The following is a 15279-nucleotide window of genomic DNA, read 5'->3' as shown; positions in this document are numbered from 1 at the left end:
CGAGTGAGAATGACAACGCCAGTCACAAGCAACGCAAGCACTTCCACATTCTTCCTAATATTTTAATCTAAGAAGCATAACAAATTATTTAGCAATTTCTGTACAGTGGTAGCTAGCTGTTTCACCTGGGAATTACCTGATGATATATATATATATATATATTATATGTATATTACCATGTTTATTTTTCTTACAATTAAAACGATTATTTTTGTGCTCTATAACTTTTAAAAGGCCTGCCCACTAGCATCTATCCCTCTCAACACTGCCTTTCCTCATGTTTCCATTTTGCATGCATCAGTCATTCAGTGTGGGTTTACATTAGAATAATCCCACTCTTTTTTTATGACTGACTCAACAGAAGTGGTCTCGACTATGGCCCCTTCGAACTGGGAAGGTCAAAGCAATGCGTCACCATCTCATCAATAATATATATGGAAAAACCTTAAAGCCAAGTTCTCCTCAAGTCAGTAGGCGTCTTGAGGCTGCTGTGTTAATAAAGTACACATTTAAATGCCAGTTAAACAGTGTTATCTACCGGTGGAATTTAGACGGCACATGATGGTGATGTTGTTAGGGTTACTGAGCGTCGTTAGGCATTGATCCACTAAACTCCAATTAACTACTTGTGTTTCAACAAGCATTAGTAAGTCGAAAATAGGCATTTTGCATTGAAGAGATTCCTCATCAAATTATATTTAAAAAAAATCTTTTAAAAAGGCAAAATCTCGTTTTTTCACCGGCTTTGGGCGGTTCTCTTAAGCTGAAGCAAAAAATGCCATATTGCTTTAACAAAGTTTAACCTGGGTCAAAGTTACACAACACAGCCTCTACATTTAAAAGAGTGGAGTCAGCGATTCTGGAGAATGCTTGCTGTCAAAATCAGTGAATATCTCCTCACAATCTGCTACTTGTAAATACTGTGTGCGCTGAAAAAAAAATCCAGTGTCAATACAAAGCCCAAGCTCTGTAAACGGGCATGTTGCTAGCTACAGTGGGCTCCCTTTGTTTACATACCAGTTTACAGAACCTAGGCTGTGATATTATTAACAGTGGATTTCTTTTCAGCACACACACAGAATGGACACGCAAGCGGATCGTGAGGAGATATTCACTGATTTTGACGACACGCATTCTCCAGAATCACTGACTGCACCTTTAAAGGAAGTCTCTTCAAGCTGCTGTATTGTTAATCCAAAAGGTTCCACACTCAAAAGACAAACACAGCCACTTAAGCATGACAACGGTTGCCGCCGCCGACAGACAGACAGACATGACAAAGCAAATGGCGAACACAAAGTGATCAGCATGATTCAAAGCGTCATTCAAATAAATGGTTAATTTTATTCATCTTCAACTTTCAATGAACTAAAAACAAAGAAAAAACAAAGAAAAAAGAAGAAAAAATAAAAACATGTCGGTTTCATGTATCTACAACAAAAAAAAAATTAAAGAAAAGAAATTAAGCAAACTGTCACATCAACGACTGCGTTCTCAAATCAATAGTTTTCGAAAGGAAGAAAAAAGAAAAAAATAATAATTTGTGAATCATATTTCATTCAAAAAGATTCACTTGCTGCACATATAATATCCACCTGTGCACCCAGTGTGTGGTGTATGTGCCGTTACCATTTGAACGTGCAACTGCATCCCACCCCCACCCCCCCTCCCCGTTATCCCACAAACACACAGACTTTTGAAACAGGATGTACAAAAGCTTGTGTTTAGCATTAAACAGTGCAGGGCCTTAACATAAACAGCTAAGGCTCTTATGTCCCATCCCCCCTCCCCTCATCCCCTTCAACTAAAGTTTGAAATTACATCACAGATAGGTAAGAGGAACCCATCTCTACAAAAATGACAAAAGAACAGAACAGAACATAACAGAGGGTACACAGGAGGAGGAAGAATTAAAACATACATACAGAATACAGCGATTCACCTCTGTAGCATTCACACTCTTTTCTTTTGTACACACACGCATTCGCTCACAAAAAAAAATTGCACTCAAACAGCCGAACAAACGGTTAAAAATAATCATGATTGAACCCTGGACGCTTGTCTGCTTTGTTGCCATTTGGTGACGAGGGAGAAACAAGTCTGAAGGTAAAGAGCGTTGGGCTGACAGAGGGGTGGGCTGGGCAGAGTGAGGGGGGGAGAGGGGAGGGGGGCACCCATGGGTGTTATTTCTTGGCCTTGGCGGCCTTGGCTGAATTTCGAGGCGGGGTGACCGGTCTCCCAGATCCCATTCCTCCCCCTCCGCCATAAGGATACAATTTCTTATCTGCGGGCTTCAGAATCTGTGGGACAAACAAATTGTTCAGTTTTAAATGAAGAAGTAACATTTTAAAAAAGTACCTCTGCAATGACTGACAGTAGGAATTTATCTGACTTCAAGAATTAAATTGAATAATTAGGTGAACTTAAGAAAAATCTAAACTTAACAAATTTATTTTTTATAAAAACAAAATGTCAAGCCATTTACAAAATTATTAATTACTTATAATGTATACATTTCTAAGGCTTTTGTACACACCTGGAAGGAGCACATGAGCGTCTCGTCCACACTCATCATGGCACCGGCGTTGTCAAACTCTCCGCAGTAGTTGGGAGCCGAGAATAGAGTGACGAGTTGCCTCTTAGCGAAAAACTCATAGCCATCTTCTACTACCTAAAGACAGAAATAAGACAGTCAATATCACATGCAATGAAAAAAGGCAAGAAAACAAGGTAATAAAACTTTTATTTTCAATCGATTAAACACTAATTAAAACGCTTATGCTTAATATTATATTCCATAGCAAATTTGTCCTGAAAAATGCCAATAAATTCTAAAAACACTAAAACTTTAACTGCGTAAATAAGTGTCCTACTATTGAGACCAACTAAATTTGACAATATTTCTTATCGACATAAAAGGTTACAAAGAATATAACATCAGCATATTTGAAGACAAACTGCCCTTCTTGATTTACAGTGAAAATAACAAAAACAATATTTACGTTCTGGTGCATACAAATACATCAATTTAAAATACACCACTTTTGCTCTCATAACTAATCAAATTGGTCAAATACACATGCCACAGTTTCAGTTAGAATGGGGCTAATCCTTACCTGATGTGCCCTGCATATTAGGTCCATGTCGTGTTTGTGCAAAAATTTGGCGACCACATCCGCCCCGAACGTGAAGGAGACTCCGCGGTCGTTCTCTCCCCAGCCGAGCACGTCTTTGTCGGGGTCGGCCCAGAGCAAGTCGCACAGCAACCCCTGGTCAGGCACGTCTGTGGGGCGCATCACTCTGCGGATCTGCTCCATGGACTGCAGGTCAGGAGACAGGCCTGGGGAGAGATATGCACATCTCAGTCTGCTTCTCATTTAATTTCTTTCTTTCTTTCTTTCTTTCTTTCTTTCTTTCTTTCTACACACACACACACACAACAATGGTGCACAACATGGGCAAAAATAAAAACACTACTTAAAGAATGGTAGGACATTTTTTTTAGAAAGGCTCCTGTTTTACCAATAGCTTTTGGCTTATCTGACCTCAAAAGCAAAATTAGTTTAAACATAGATTCTCGTATGATATTCAGTGTTTTCGTTGTATTTGCGTCATTCATTGTTGTTTATGAGAATTAACACAGCTAAAACGCAAAAAGAGATGAGAGCACCTATCTTCAACTTCAGAAAATCACTTTTATCTAGTCTGTTTTAGCCTGTAACACTCGGATATCAGTAAAACAACCTAGAGGCTGACAATAATGTCCATATCAATTGGTTTACTTTTAAATTGTACTTACCTGATTATGTCACCCCAATTTTTAGCTATTTAGGTTCAATTGAGAAAGCTTGATACGTAGGATCTAGACAGACATTTTTACCTGTTGATTACTGTGCAAAATGTAATATAATAAAAATTTTAATATAATACATATAGAATATAATTTCTTAGAGGAAACATTGAATATGTATCATTTAAACCACATCTTCTATTAACATAGACGTACCTCCGTGACAGCAGAAGATTTTCTCATCTACAATGGCGGCCACAGGTAAACAGTTGAAGCAGTCTGTGAAGGTTTTCCACAGCTTAATGTTATACCTTCGCTTACCTAGAAACAGAATAGAAAATATGAGAAATGAGTGATAGTCAAACAAAACAGATATAAGCTTCTTCTTGTTCAAAAACACAGGGTATCCCCAGGTATCTCCAAGTTAAATTTAAGACTTTAATACCTTTTTAATGCCACCTTAAAAAGAATGAAATTTCATACCAACGTCAGGCCATTCTGGCAAAGGTAGTTAAGATATGATGGAAATTGACAAATTTTAAAGGTACTTTTAATAAAAACATTATAATACTTATTCTACTATAATACTTATTAACAGTAGCTTTGTTGTGTGTAAATATTCCTTATCCTCCTTTAACAAAATCAAAAGGGGCTCATTTGTCGCATAACCCCTCTACTTGGCCTTAACTTTTAAAACATATTTCTAACACAATTATTTATTTTATCCTACAATAAATCAAACAATCAATTTAAAACTTTGTGAGCAAATGGAATACTTTAAAGGCCTTATTTTGAAAATATTAAGCAATGCTTTTTTAATGTTTGAAATCCTACACCTGTAAAAAAAAATAAAATAAAATACTAAGCACATACACCACAGACTGTATATAAATACTCACACTCATCATAAAAGCCATAGATTCGATTAATTGAGGCGCATTCGTGGTTGCCGCGCAGCAGGAAGAAGTTCTCTGGATATTTGATCTTGTATGCGAGGAGCAGACAGATGGTCTCCAGCGACTGCTTCCCTCGGTCCACGTAGTCGCCCAGGAACAGGTAGTTGCTTTCTGGGGGAAATCCTCCGTATTCAAAGAGTCGCAGCAGGTCATAGTACTGACCATGGACATCGCCTGCAGAGGGCAGCAGAGGAACTATGGTTAAAACACACCCTGCATTCCAAATCACATACTCTTTCTTTTTACTACACTACATACTAAAGTACAGAAGAGTTTTAGGGCCACAGGAGAAAAAATAAAAAATAAAATCAGATAAGGAAGTTTTTTTTCCATTATGTCGAAATGTCAAGAATAAAGACGAATACTCCAAAATGCTATTGGAGTTAGTGGGGCATTTATGTATTTTCAGCATACTACAATTGACGTGCATGTATTGGGACGTCCTACATCTTTTGCTGGCATACTAAATAGTAGGGAAGTATGGGAATTGGAACGCAGGGACAATTTTTTATTTTTTTCTCTTCATTGAATTGAGGGATACTGCCTTTCTAGTGCAATGGCGCCATTGTCTTCAGCAGTCTTACATTTTACACTGGTAATCTTAAATGCAATACGTTTCTTTCTCCCGACAGGATCCGAGGTGAGGAAATGGGCCTTCACCACAGGTTTATGAGAGAGTCACTCTGCCCCCCCTGTGTTATCACCAAGGCCAACTGTTAGTCCAGGGTGGGCAAAAAGGGGGCACAACACCATTCACTTTACTGCTGGTAAAAGGGTGGAGCTGCTTTGTGTGCACATTGGACATTTGAAGGTGCAGTCATTTGGAGAATGCTTGTAAATAACATTTGTCAAAATCAGTGAAGATCTCCTTATGATAACTACCTGTCTGTACTAGGTGTGCTGAAAAGAAATCTGGTGTCAATACACAGCCTAGGCTCTAAACAGGCATGATGCTAGCTATGGTGGGCCCTCTGTTTACATACCCTTTGTTTACATACATTACTGTAACCTCATAAAAATAATGTTATTTCACATTGAATGGAAATCAGTTTGTATAGTAAGATGTAAAATTATAATGTATTATTGACAATAACTAACTGATTGAGTGCTACATAAAGTTGTTTTAAATATTGTACAAAATTCCTTTGCACTACTTAGTATTTAGAATTTATATAATGTAAATATTGTTTAGGTAATGTTTATCTTATTCTACTCTATATGTTTTATCGTTCCTATTACACCGTGGGCCAGCGATAAACGCTATTTTGATTCTGATGTATGTCTAGCATATATCAGAACTGACTTTGAAGACTCACCACAGATTTTGAGTGGCGCCTCGAGCTCCAGCAGAATTGGCTGACTGAGGAAGATCTCGCGTGACTTCAGACAAAGGCCACGAATCTCCCCCTCCGTCAACTGGACATTCTTCCCCGGTCGAGAGCCCTTGACTGGAAGAAAGGTTTAAAGTTAGTTAAGTTCTTTATTGTCAATTGCCACAGACAGTCACACAAGGTTATTGAACTCTGCCTTTCCGCTAACCCCTCCCACACACACACACACACGCAATTCAAGAGGGAGGGGGGGGGGTTCTCACACAGGGTCAGCCATAGTACAGCGCCCTATGGAGCAGTTCAGGGTTAATTGTCTTGCTCAAGGACACAATGGTAGAGATGGTGGGCTCAGTAGATGTAATACCAGCCACCATTAGTTTTACAACTAACACCCTCCTGTCCGGTGCCGGGGATCCAACCAGAGAACTCATGGTTACTGGTCGGCCCCTCTTCCTCTAGGACATCCTCCCACCCATCCCAAAGAAGGGGAGATAAAAGCAAAAGGTGTTATAATAAGGAGATATACTAACACCACAAAGACACTGCTATGTTCTTAAGAGCTGTAAGAAAGATTGAATATAGAAGGATATTTATAAAAGTATAGCAATGAAACAAGATCCTTTGAATTAAAGCCAGACCGCCAGATGGGGAAATGAACACCTCCCACCAGACAAATGTTGAATAATTCTGTTAGCAGTCCAGACTTAAAGCCATTCCAGAAGGTAAACGCATCATTTTAGAGTTAGGGCGGCTCGATTATGGCCAAAATTATGATTGTAATGATTTGGTTTAAAATTGGGATCACGATTACTTACACAATAATTACATTTGATTTAGAATCCAATTTAGGTCCAAATATCAACTTTTTTTTCTCATTTATTGGAATTTGGAAAAATAACTATTTTTTTTATTGCATTGTTTTTATTTGGCCAATTATTTGAACATTATCAAATGCAAACTAAAAAGCAATTTAAAAAAAAAAAGCGATCCTCGGCAACAAATAAGCAATTCCAGTGATCCTAAATTACTAAACACAAGATATAATTTGAAAAAAAAAAAAAATCAACCACATAACACTGAGCTGAGTCTGTGCACTGTGCAGAGAGCTGCAGCTTCTAAAGAACTGCTGATCAGAGGAAACCAGCCCGAGGTCGACAGCGTCAAACACCTCTTTCTGTTTGGAGTTCAAACCCAAACTGAGCAAAAGGACGTGGAACCCACTTCCCCCTTCTAGGCCATGTAGCTGCCGTAGCAACCACACTGCAGACACGTAATGAGTTCTCTTGTATGCGCTGTAAACAAATAATATCATCCCATGGGCTATGAAAACACTGCTTCTGTAAAAAGTTGAGACAAAATTACATCAAATATGAACTGTTTGACCATGTGATAATGAAGTAAACACTGTGTCCCTGTCAGCTGGCTACTTTCTCTGATGCTATCTGAGGAATTAAGCAGGTTTTTCGAGTCTCAAGTCTCAAGTTGTCGTTTGCAACACAGACTGAACGGAGCCAAACACAACATCATGGTAAAGACTTGAACAAGGAGGAACTCAATTCATTTCACTGATATCCATTTGACTTAAAAAGGTGGAGGCAGTGATTCTGGAGAACGCTTGTTGTCAAAATCACTTTGTCAAAATCAGTAAATATCTCCTCAAGACCCACTACCTGTAGGTACTGTGTGAGTCCAGTGTTAATACACAGCCTAGGCTCCATAAACAGGCATGTAACTAGCTATAGGTGTTGGGCCACCTTTGTTGATGTTCCATTTGTTCATATACCAGTTTACAGAGCCTAGACTTTGTATTAATTCCAGAATCACTGACTCGACCTTTTAAACGACACATCATGGATCAATAGCTAGAAAGGGTGAAACGGCAGCTTCTCACAGGCTCTCAAATGACTTGTATCAATGGCACTGGGTACTCTCAACTCATGATCAAAATATTTGCACATTGACGTGCCAGCTGTAGGGTGCGGAGGTGATGTCAGGTTACTATGACTGTACATCACTCACTCACTACATGTGCTACTCGATGCTAAAGCAGATCCCATAACAAACTGTACAAGCTTTCAAGGGAGGAGTCTCATTCCCACCCAACTAATTATGCAACAGCCAACTGAACTAGTAATGTATGTACAAAAGTCAACTCCAAAGCTAACCTCTTGAAGTAAGCCTCCGACACCTCAGTCCACCCATACCACACCTGATTTAATATGATTTCATCGCTTAATTTTATTTGATGTAAAGCATATTTGAGCCCTGTCCAAAGGAATGCTATATAAATACCATCAGTGATTACTAAAGTGGAGACGGACTCATCGACAGTCATTGGGTGTTCACAGAGATCTCTACACTACGTTTATGGGTTTGACTGGATCAGTTGTCGGGTTACCAGACGTACAGATGAACACAAAACAATCAAAGTGAGTCAGAAGAAAGAAGAGCGAAAAATAACAGTTGAGCTACTTTTTTTTTTTAAACAATATAGCCTTGATTGTACTAATGCAAACTAGAAGGACATTCCGAGGCAAGGATACAAAATTATGCATCAAATAATAATAGTTCCTCTGTAAATTCTGATGACAGTTACTCATGATGATGGCTGTCCGTGCAATGAATGAACAAGATATTCCAGTTGAACATCAGCAGGAAAAACTACCAATTACTTTCACATTGTCACTATTAAGCAACAATGGCCCTGTTTGATATGAACCCTACTTCCTTCTAAATATGAAGTCAATTTGACCTCTTAAACCAACGCTTAAATTAAATTGCTAAACAATCCCAGCCGACAGCACTCACACAAAGATTAATTGTATATGCAGATATGCGGTTGCATTTGTGTTCCAATTAGTTTGTCTTTGATGAAAACTGATCAGATTTTCCTAATACAGCAGATTCTATGTGAAAAAGGTACTAGAAGGAGTCAGTGATTCTGGAGAACGCTTGTCGTCAAATTCCTTTTTGGTCAAAATCAGTGAAAAATCTCATCAAGAACTGTATATGCTGGAGAAAAAATCTGGGGTTAATACACAGCCTAGGCTCTGTAAACGGACATGTAGCTAGCTAACGGTGGGCCCACTTTGTTTACATGCCCCTTGTTTACATACAGTCTAGGCTGTGTATCAACACAGGATTTTCTTTGAGTTACACACACATGTAGCAGATCGTGAGGAGATATTCACTGATTTTGACAAGCGTTCTCCAGAATTGCTGACTGCACCTTTAATTTGGATTTATTGCTTAGAAACATTTTTTTCTCTGTTCCCTTTCTGCCAATATCTACATTCCAGTGCCACGGTCCTAACCTGACCCGCATGTGCAACAGAACAATACCGGTGACGTCACACACACACACAGCAGACATTCCGTCATGCTAAAGTCAACAATGGAACCCACTGAGGTCAGAGTTCAACGTTTCATTTATACCATTATGTGTCGAGGAAGACAGTGGGTTTGAGAGCAGAGGATAATGAGGGCAAGGAGGATGAGGAGAGAGAGAGAGGGAGACACGTTTTTAATCATGGCTTTTTATGGAGCAGTGGATGCTACTTCTGTACTGTGTGTGTGTGTGTGTGTGTGTGTGTGTGTGTGTGTGTGTGTGTGTGTGTGTGCGTGTATATGGGGAAGGTCACAATGCAAACATCTGACCTGTATCCAATTTAGAAACACATACAGTATGAAAAAGGCTCAAAAATATGGAGCGGATTCCTTGTGATTTCTGCTTTTCACACCGTCATGTTTTTCTACGTTTTGTTGCATTGCTACCTTATGTATACAAGTCTCTTTAATAATATAACTAGTACTCTATTTTTACCCTTAAAAAAAGGTGGGTTCAGTGATTCTGGAGAACCCTTGTTAAAATCAATGAATATTTCCTCACTATGTACTGGGAGAGCAGTGAAACAAATCCAGTTTTAATACACACAGCCTAGGCTCTGTAAACTGGTATGTTGCTAGCTACGGTTGAGCCCCTTTGTTCACATACTAGTTTACAGTGCCTAGGCTGTGTATTAACAACAGTACGGACAGCTAAATAGTGTCTACCCTGTGTCAACCTTTGATTTGACGAATCAAACTTGAAATATGTAATAAAATATTTTTATAGAAAATAAATCATTAAAAAAAACACATTTCTCACGTGGGGAGGGACTGGGTGTGAGAGTAAAAAATGAACAAATGAATATAAAAATGCCACTATCGTTATTCCTGAAGCAGCAACTGAAAGTCCCAAACAGTGTAAAGTATAAATACTGCGGCACTGCTTGTCACTTTAAACCAGGATTACAGGAAGCTAAGCCCTGACGGAGCTTACTCCAAAGTTAGCCACACAGCCAGCGCTAACAGTGAGCTTAACCATGGACCGGTACCTAGACAAAAGGTCTTTCCACTACGCTGGACAGGGAGGGCAGGAAACAGAACAAATAGCTTGAACCAGCAAGCACTGAGAAAGCAGTTTTTTGGGGAGTGCTGGCATCAACAGTTGGGTTTGGGAGAGCCCTACTGAATCAGACAGATGGGTGTTTTTTTTTGGTTTAAAGTTTAGTGTGATGTCATGCTATCCAGACAGACACGTTAAATAGCAAGTTAGCAACACACCCTCTCTGTTTGAGTTCATGTAGTTCAAGATCGAAGGCACTAATCCAATTGAAACGGCTCATTATCCCGCAACACATTTAATTGGTTTGGGCTCAAAACATTCGGAAAGCAGAAAGAGGGTTAGCAAGTTCCCTACAAAGCAGCACGAGATTGTGCTGATGAATTTAATGTTTTCTTCTTAGGGCTTGGAGATGCGACCTTAAAATCAATATTAAGATGAATTGAACATTTGACCTAGAAAACGATGAATGTGTTTTTTTTTTTGTTTTTTTTTTACACGCATAGATCACTGACAAATACTAAACTACTAAAGGCAGGAGGTTTTTGGTAATGCAAGAGTGCATACTGCATACATTATTTGGGTATTTTTTCCAATTTAAGGAACACACAAATGAACTATTTATTATGGATTTGGATTGAATATTTCTAGCAGTGAGGATAGTATTCTTAGGTCTACTATAGTCTTCAACAAAGCAGATCAACACCAAAGTCATTCTCAAACTGATAACACTTACTCTCTACTAAAACCAGATTCTGACCATAAAGAAGGTTCTCGTGAGTTACATAAGCAGATATAAATATTGCCACTGTCTGTTAGGACTGTTTGTCTTTTCCTGTGTGTTTGCCAGACAACCTTCATCGCGGCCCAAGTATAACAATCCATGTTCAAAACACTTCAGCAGGGTCTAGAGAGAGTCAGACTCCCGGGAGGCAGTGTGACTCAACATGCATATTTGTGAGTAATCCAAATCACAACCAGCAGCTCGGCTTTGCCTGCTAATGCCGGGCCTGTGCTTAAGAAGGTAAATAAACAACAACGTCCCAAGTTATTAACAGTCTCGAGTCTGGGAAAATTCTCTCTCTGTCCGTGTGCAAGCAACAATCGTTTATACTGGCCAATAGAATCTCCTGATAGCGGTGACTGATTGAAGGCGAATATCTTTTTATCACAACTAGTACTAACCCTCTAACAAACATACAGTCTGTGATTTGGCTTCTGTAAATCATTCAAACACACACACAAATACACATTACAGAAGTATCTATGACAACAGTTCTACATGGGAAAATGTAGAGGTGTATGTGTGTGAAGCGGACGTTATTGCCGCGCCCTGTGCGTTTGCCTCACGAGGAGACCTACCAAAGGTCACAACTGTATTTCGTGTGCTCTTTAAATGAACTGTGTACTGTTGGGTGCGAGGAGATTTATTATGCCTCTGTTTGATGTCCTCTGGCTGCCTGGCTGTTACACAACCATCATGTGAATGTGCTGATAAAACAGCCCTTGTTTCCCTCACAAAACACACACACACACACACGCCATAACAAATCTGTCAGACATAAGCAACTTAATATTTAGAAACGGTTCATGTCAGATGTGCCGTGCCAAAACACATTAACAATAACTACTGTATATATTCTATTCATTTCCAGTTTAATTTATGTTAAACCGCTCTAGAGCATTTTAACGACTTGATTGCTTTACACACAAGATGATTTCCAGTTACAGCATACATTTTAAAAACAGGAAGCACGTAAGCAAAACAGTGCTTTGTGGGGGGCGGGGGGGGGGGGGGAAATTATGTATACTGTTCATATATTGCCCCATATACTGTGGAGCAGCTGACAGGGCCAAACAGCAGTTTAGACTGTGACAGCAAACTAAACAGTACACAGTCCAGTCCACCATGTAAAATGACAAGCTCTGGTTGTTTATGGGGCAAAAACAAACAACACAACAGTTCGTACAGTAGGGCTGAGTCAATGAATGTAAACTTTGCCACAGTAGTAACACCCCACCGCCTTAATGCAAACTGCCACTCTCAAATGTTCCAACTAACATTTGACATTCAGAACTGTCTCTTAATCTGAAATAAAAATAGGAATTCTTAGAGTAGCATCACCTCGATTTTAAAGCTAATGCATTAATGACTTAGAGTGTTGTATGAGGTGTAATTTGTGTAAAATGTCGGTGTGTGCGTGTTGTGTTCCTGCTTTTTCATGCTACTTTCACCTATTTCCCCTTTAATGTGCACACAACAACAACGCATCTCTTGCGAAAACAGAACATCACAGGCTATGAAAACCAAAAAATATCCTTCCACAAAAAAGCGAACAAGAGCTAAATCATTTGATAAAGAGCAGCAGGTTGACTTTGCTACAATTTTACCTCCAAATCCAGCCATCGAGCATAGCAGTCTTAAGTAGGCTACTACAATATTAACTTTACCCGACTCGCCTGGCGGTACAACATTACACTTCCCCTCGATACATCCCACATTGTAAATAAAATACATTCTTCTTTGTACAATGATTTTAGTCGTTCTCACCTTCCAAGAGACGCTGAATTATCGAGTCGATGTTTAATTTGTCTGGTTCCGCCATTTTCTTTATTTTCTGACGTTCTCGGGCAGTCGAGACCTTGGTTTTCCGTGTAGCACCTTAAATTCCTAGAAAAACAGGAAAAATGGAGCGATACACTTACATTTAGCGTCTCACAATATACGTTATAAACCACCCAAATCGAGTGGTTAATGTGAGCCTAGCGTTGTGAGCGGACTAAAACAATGAATGAGTTTATACGAGCTTGAGCTAAGCAAGCTAACTAGCCGCTAGCCTAGCCTAACACAAACTGAACGGCTAGTTACCGCTGTTATATAGCCGACAAACAAATAAAATGTCGCCGGACCTTACCCTGGGTTTAACGACAGTCCTGCGCTGGTTTATGATGTGAAAGTATTGTTCCTCTAAGCTCAATCTTGGCCCCTTTAGCTTTGGTTTGTCCGGGTCCCTTCCCTCTTCCCCTAGGAACTTTAAAAAAGGGCCGATTTCTACCGAAGTGTCCGCGATGACGTAGGGGGGCCGAATCAAGCCGAGCCCCCTTACGTGTTTCCAAGAAGATGATTGGTCCAAACTGGAATTTAAGAACTCGAATTCTCGCATTTGATTGGACGCTTGCTGGATCCGTCTTTACAGTTAAACTCCATCAGACGCTGCCACCCAGTGGTTACAAATATAATTGCAGCATACGACCTAAAAATACTATCTACTCCGCTATGTCATTTGACACTTTTATTTATTTATTTATTAATCGATTTATTTATTTAATTGAACACATTTCAAATGTTACAATAGATAGATATATAGATAGATAGATAGATAGATAGATAGATAGATAGATAGATAGATAGATAGATAGATAGATAGATAGATAGATAGATAGATAGATAGATAGATAGATAGATAGATAGATAGATAGATAGATAGATAGATAGATAGATAGATAGATAGATAGATAGATAGATAGATAGAGGAAATTGTCATTAGAAAAGTTTGATGGATACAAATAATCACTTATTGACAAATGCAAACGTGCATATTGGACGTAATAGCCCATTACAGTTATTTCAAGGTAAAAGGTCATTTTGAGGTGTAAATTAACTTGCAGTGACAAGTTAGGAGCTGCAATCCCTCTTTTAAGGGTTGCAGTGAGGGCCTTTTTTTAACCTTTATTTATACAGGTAAATCCCATTGACCAAAGACTCTTTTTCAAGGGAGACCTGTTCCCATTCCCACGTTACCTCCGTTATTTCTACTTTAAAGCTATTTAAAGTGGCAAAAGGCACTGGATATGTTATAATCTAGGGCACAGACTCTGAGCATGTAAAAAATAATGCAGAGTCATAACGATAATTGAGGTCAAGTATTTGTACGTGGAAAAATCCGAAAATTAAACCTGCTTATCATGTGCATATACTCTTACACACACTTGTAATTCAGGCTTCCACTACTGTTATCAATGTTATCAATTAAATAAAGATTAAAACGTGTCACTTTAGTTTGTTCTGCTGGAACTGCAGTCTGTGAGACTGATGACAATGTCAAAATCAAAAATGTATTTATTTATTGAAGCGTTTCATGACACTCAATGACCTTACAGTTAAAACAAGGAAAAATACAGTTAAAACAGGAAAATGTAGTTAAAATAACTGTCAAAAATGTGTAAAGGACAAACAATTGAAATACATTATTTCCAGGTCATGGTACAATACCCACGAGTCATTGAGCAAACATTACAGAACACTAGAGCCTTGTCTAATCATGTGACATGTACAGTCAACATACATCAGACAGACAAACACAGACTGCTGAGATTACTATAGTGCTGATTCAACGTAACTGTTGGCTACAATTATGCAAGTACTGATTGATTGATTGATTGATTGATTGATTGATTGATTGATATTCATACAACGTAATATTCTTCATTTCAATAACTAATGCACATGTAAATAGTTGCATTCAATTAATACTTAATACTTTACTTTACTTTAAACGACATTTTAGTTACAGTAAATAAAGCATTTTTCTCAAATGAAAGTCAGAATGATCTACTAATAGACCAACTATAGCTGTAAATCACATGAATGTACCAATAATAAAAATACAGTAACTTAATAGGGGAGAGTGGCCTAAGTTGTGCAACTTTTCACTCAAAGTGACTTTAAAGTAAGGCCTTGACAGTAAAGTCTCCAACTCAAATATGTACATATATTTCAGGGTGTTGTGCATCCCTGGCAATGAAAACTTTGGATCT

General features: G+C 38.7%; 1 protein-coding gene across 1 annotated transcript; it reads right to left on the bottom strand.

The window, feature by feature from the left end:
* Positions 1 to 1324: 1324 nt before the first annotated feature.
* On the bottom strand, positions 1325 to 13514 carry ppp1caa (protein phosphatase 1, catalytic subunit, alpha isozyme a). Its single transcript, XM_080044146.1, has 8 exons — positions 13377 to 13514; positions 13013 to 13132; positions 6063 to 6194; positions 4690 to 4920; positions 4007 to 4111; positions 3117 to 3340; positions 2537 to 2671; positions 1325 to 2300 (listed from the first exon to the last, which is right to left on the bottom strand). The coding sequence occupies exons 2-8, from the start codon at positions 13065 to 13067 to the stop codon at positions 2184 to 2186; spliced, it is 999 nt and encodes a 332-aa protein (XP_079900272.1). The 5' UTR covers positions 13068 to 13132; positions 13377 to 13514; the 3' UTR covers positions 1325 to 2183.
* Between the last annotated feature and the right edge of the window lie 1765 nt (positions 13515 to 15279).

The sequence above is a fragment of the Ammodytes marinus genome (assembly GCF_949987685.1).
Source record: "Ammodytes marinus genome assembly, chromosome: 16".
In the NCBI taxonomy this organism is placed as follows: domain Eukaryota; kingdom Metazoa; phylum Chordata; class Actinopteri; order Uranoscopiformes; family Ammodytidae; genus Ammodytes; species Ammodytes marinus.
Note: the sequence above shows the minus strand (reverse complement) of the source record. Positions and strands in the feature narration are given on the sequence as shown.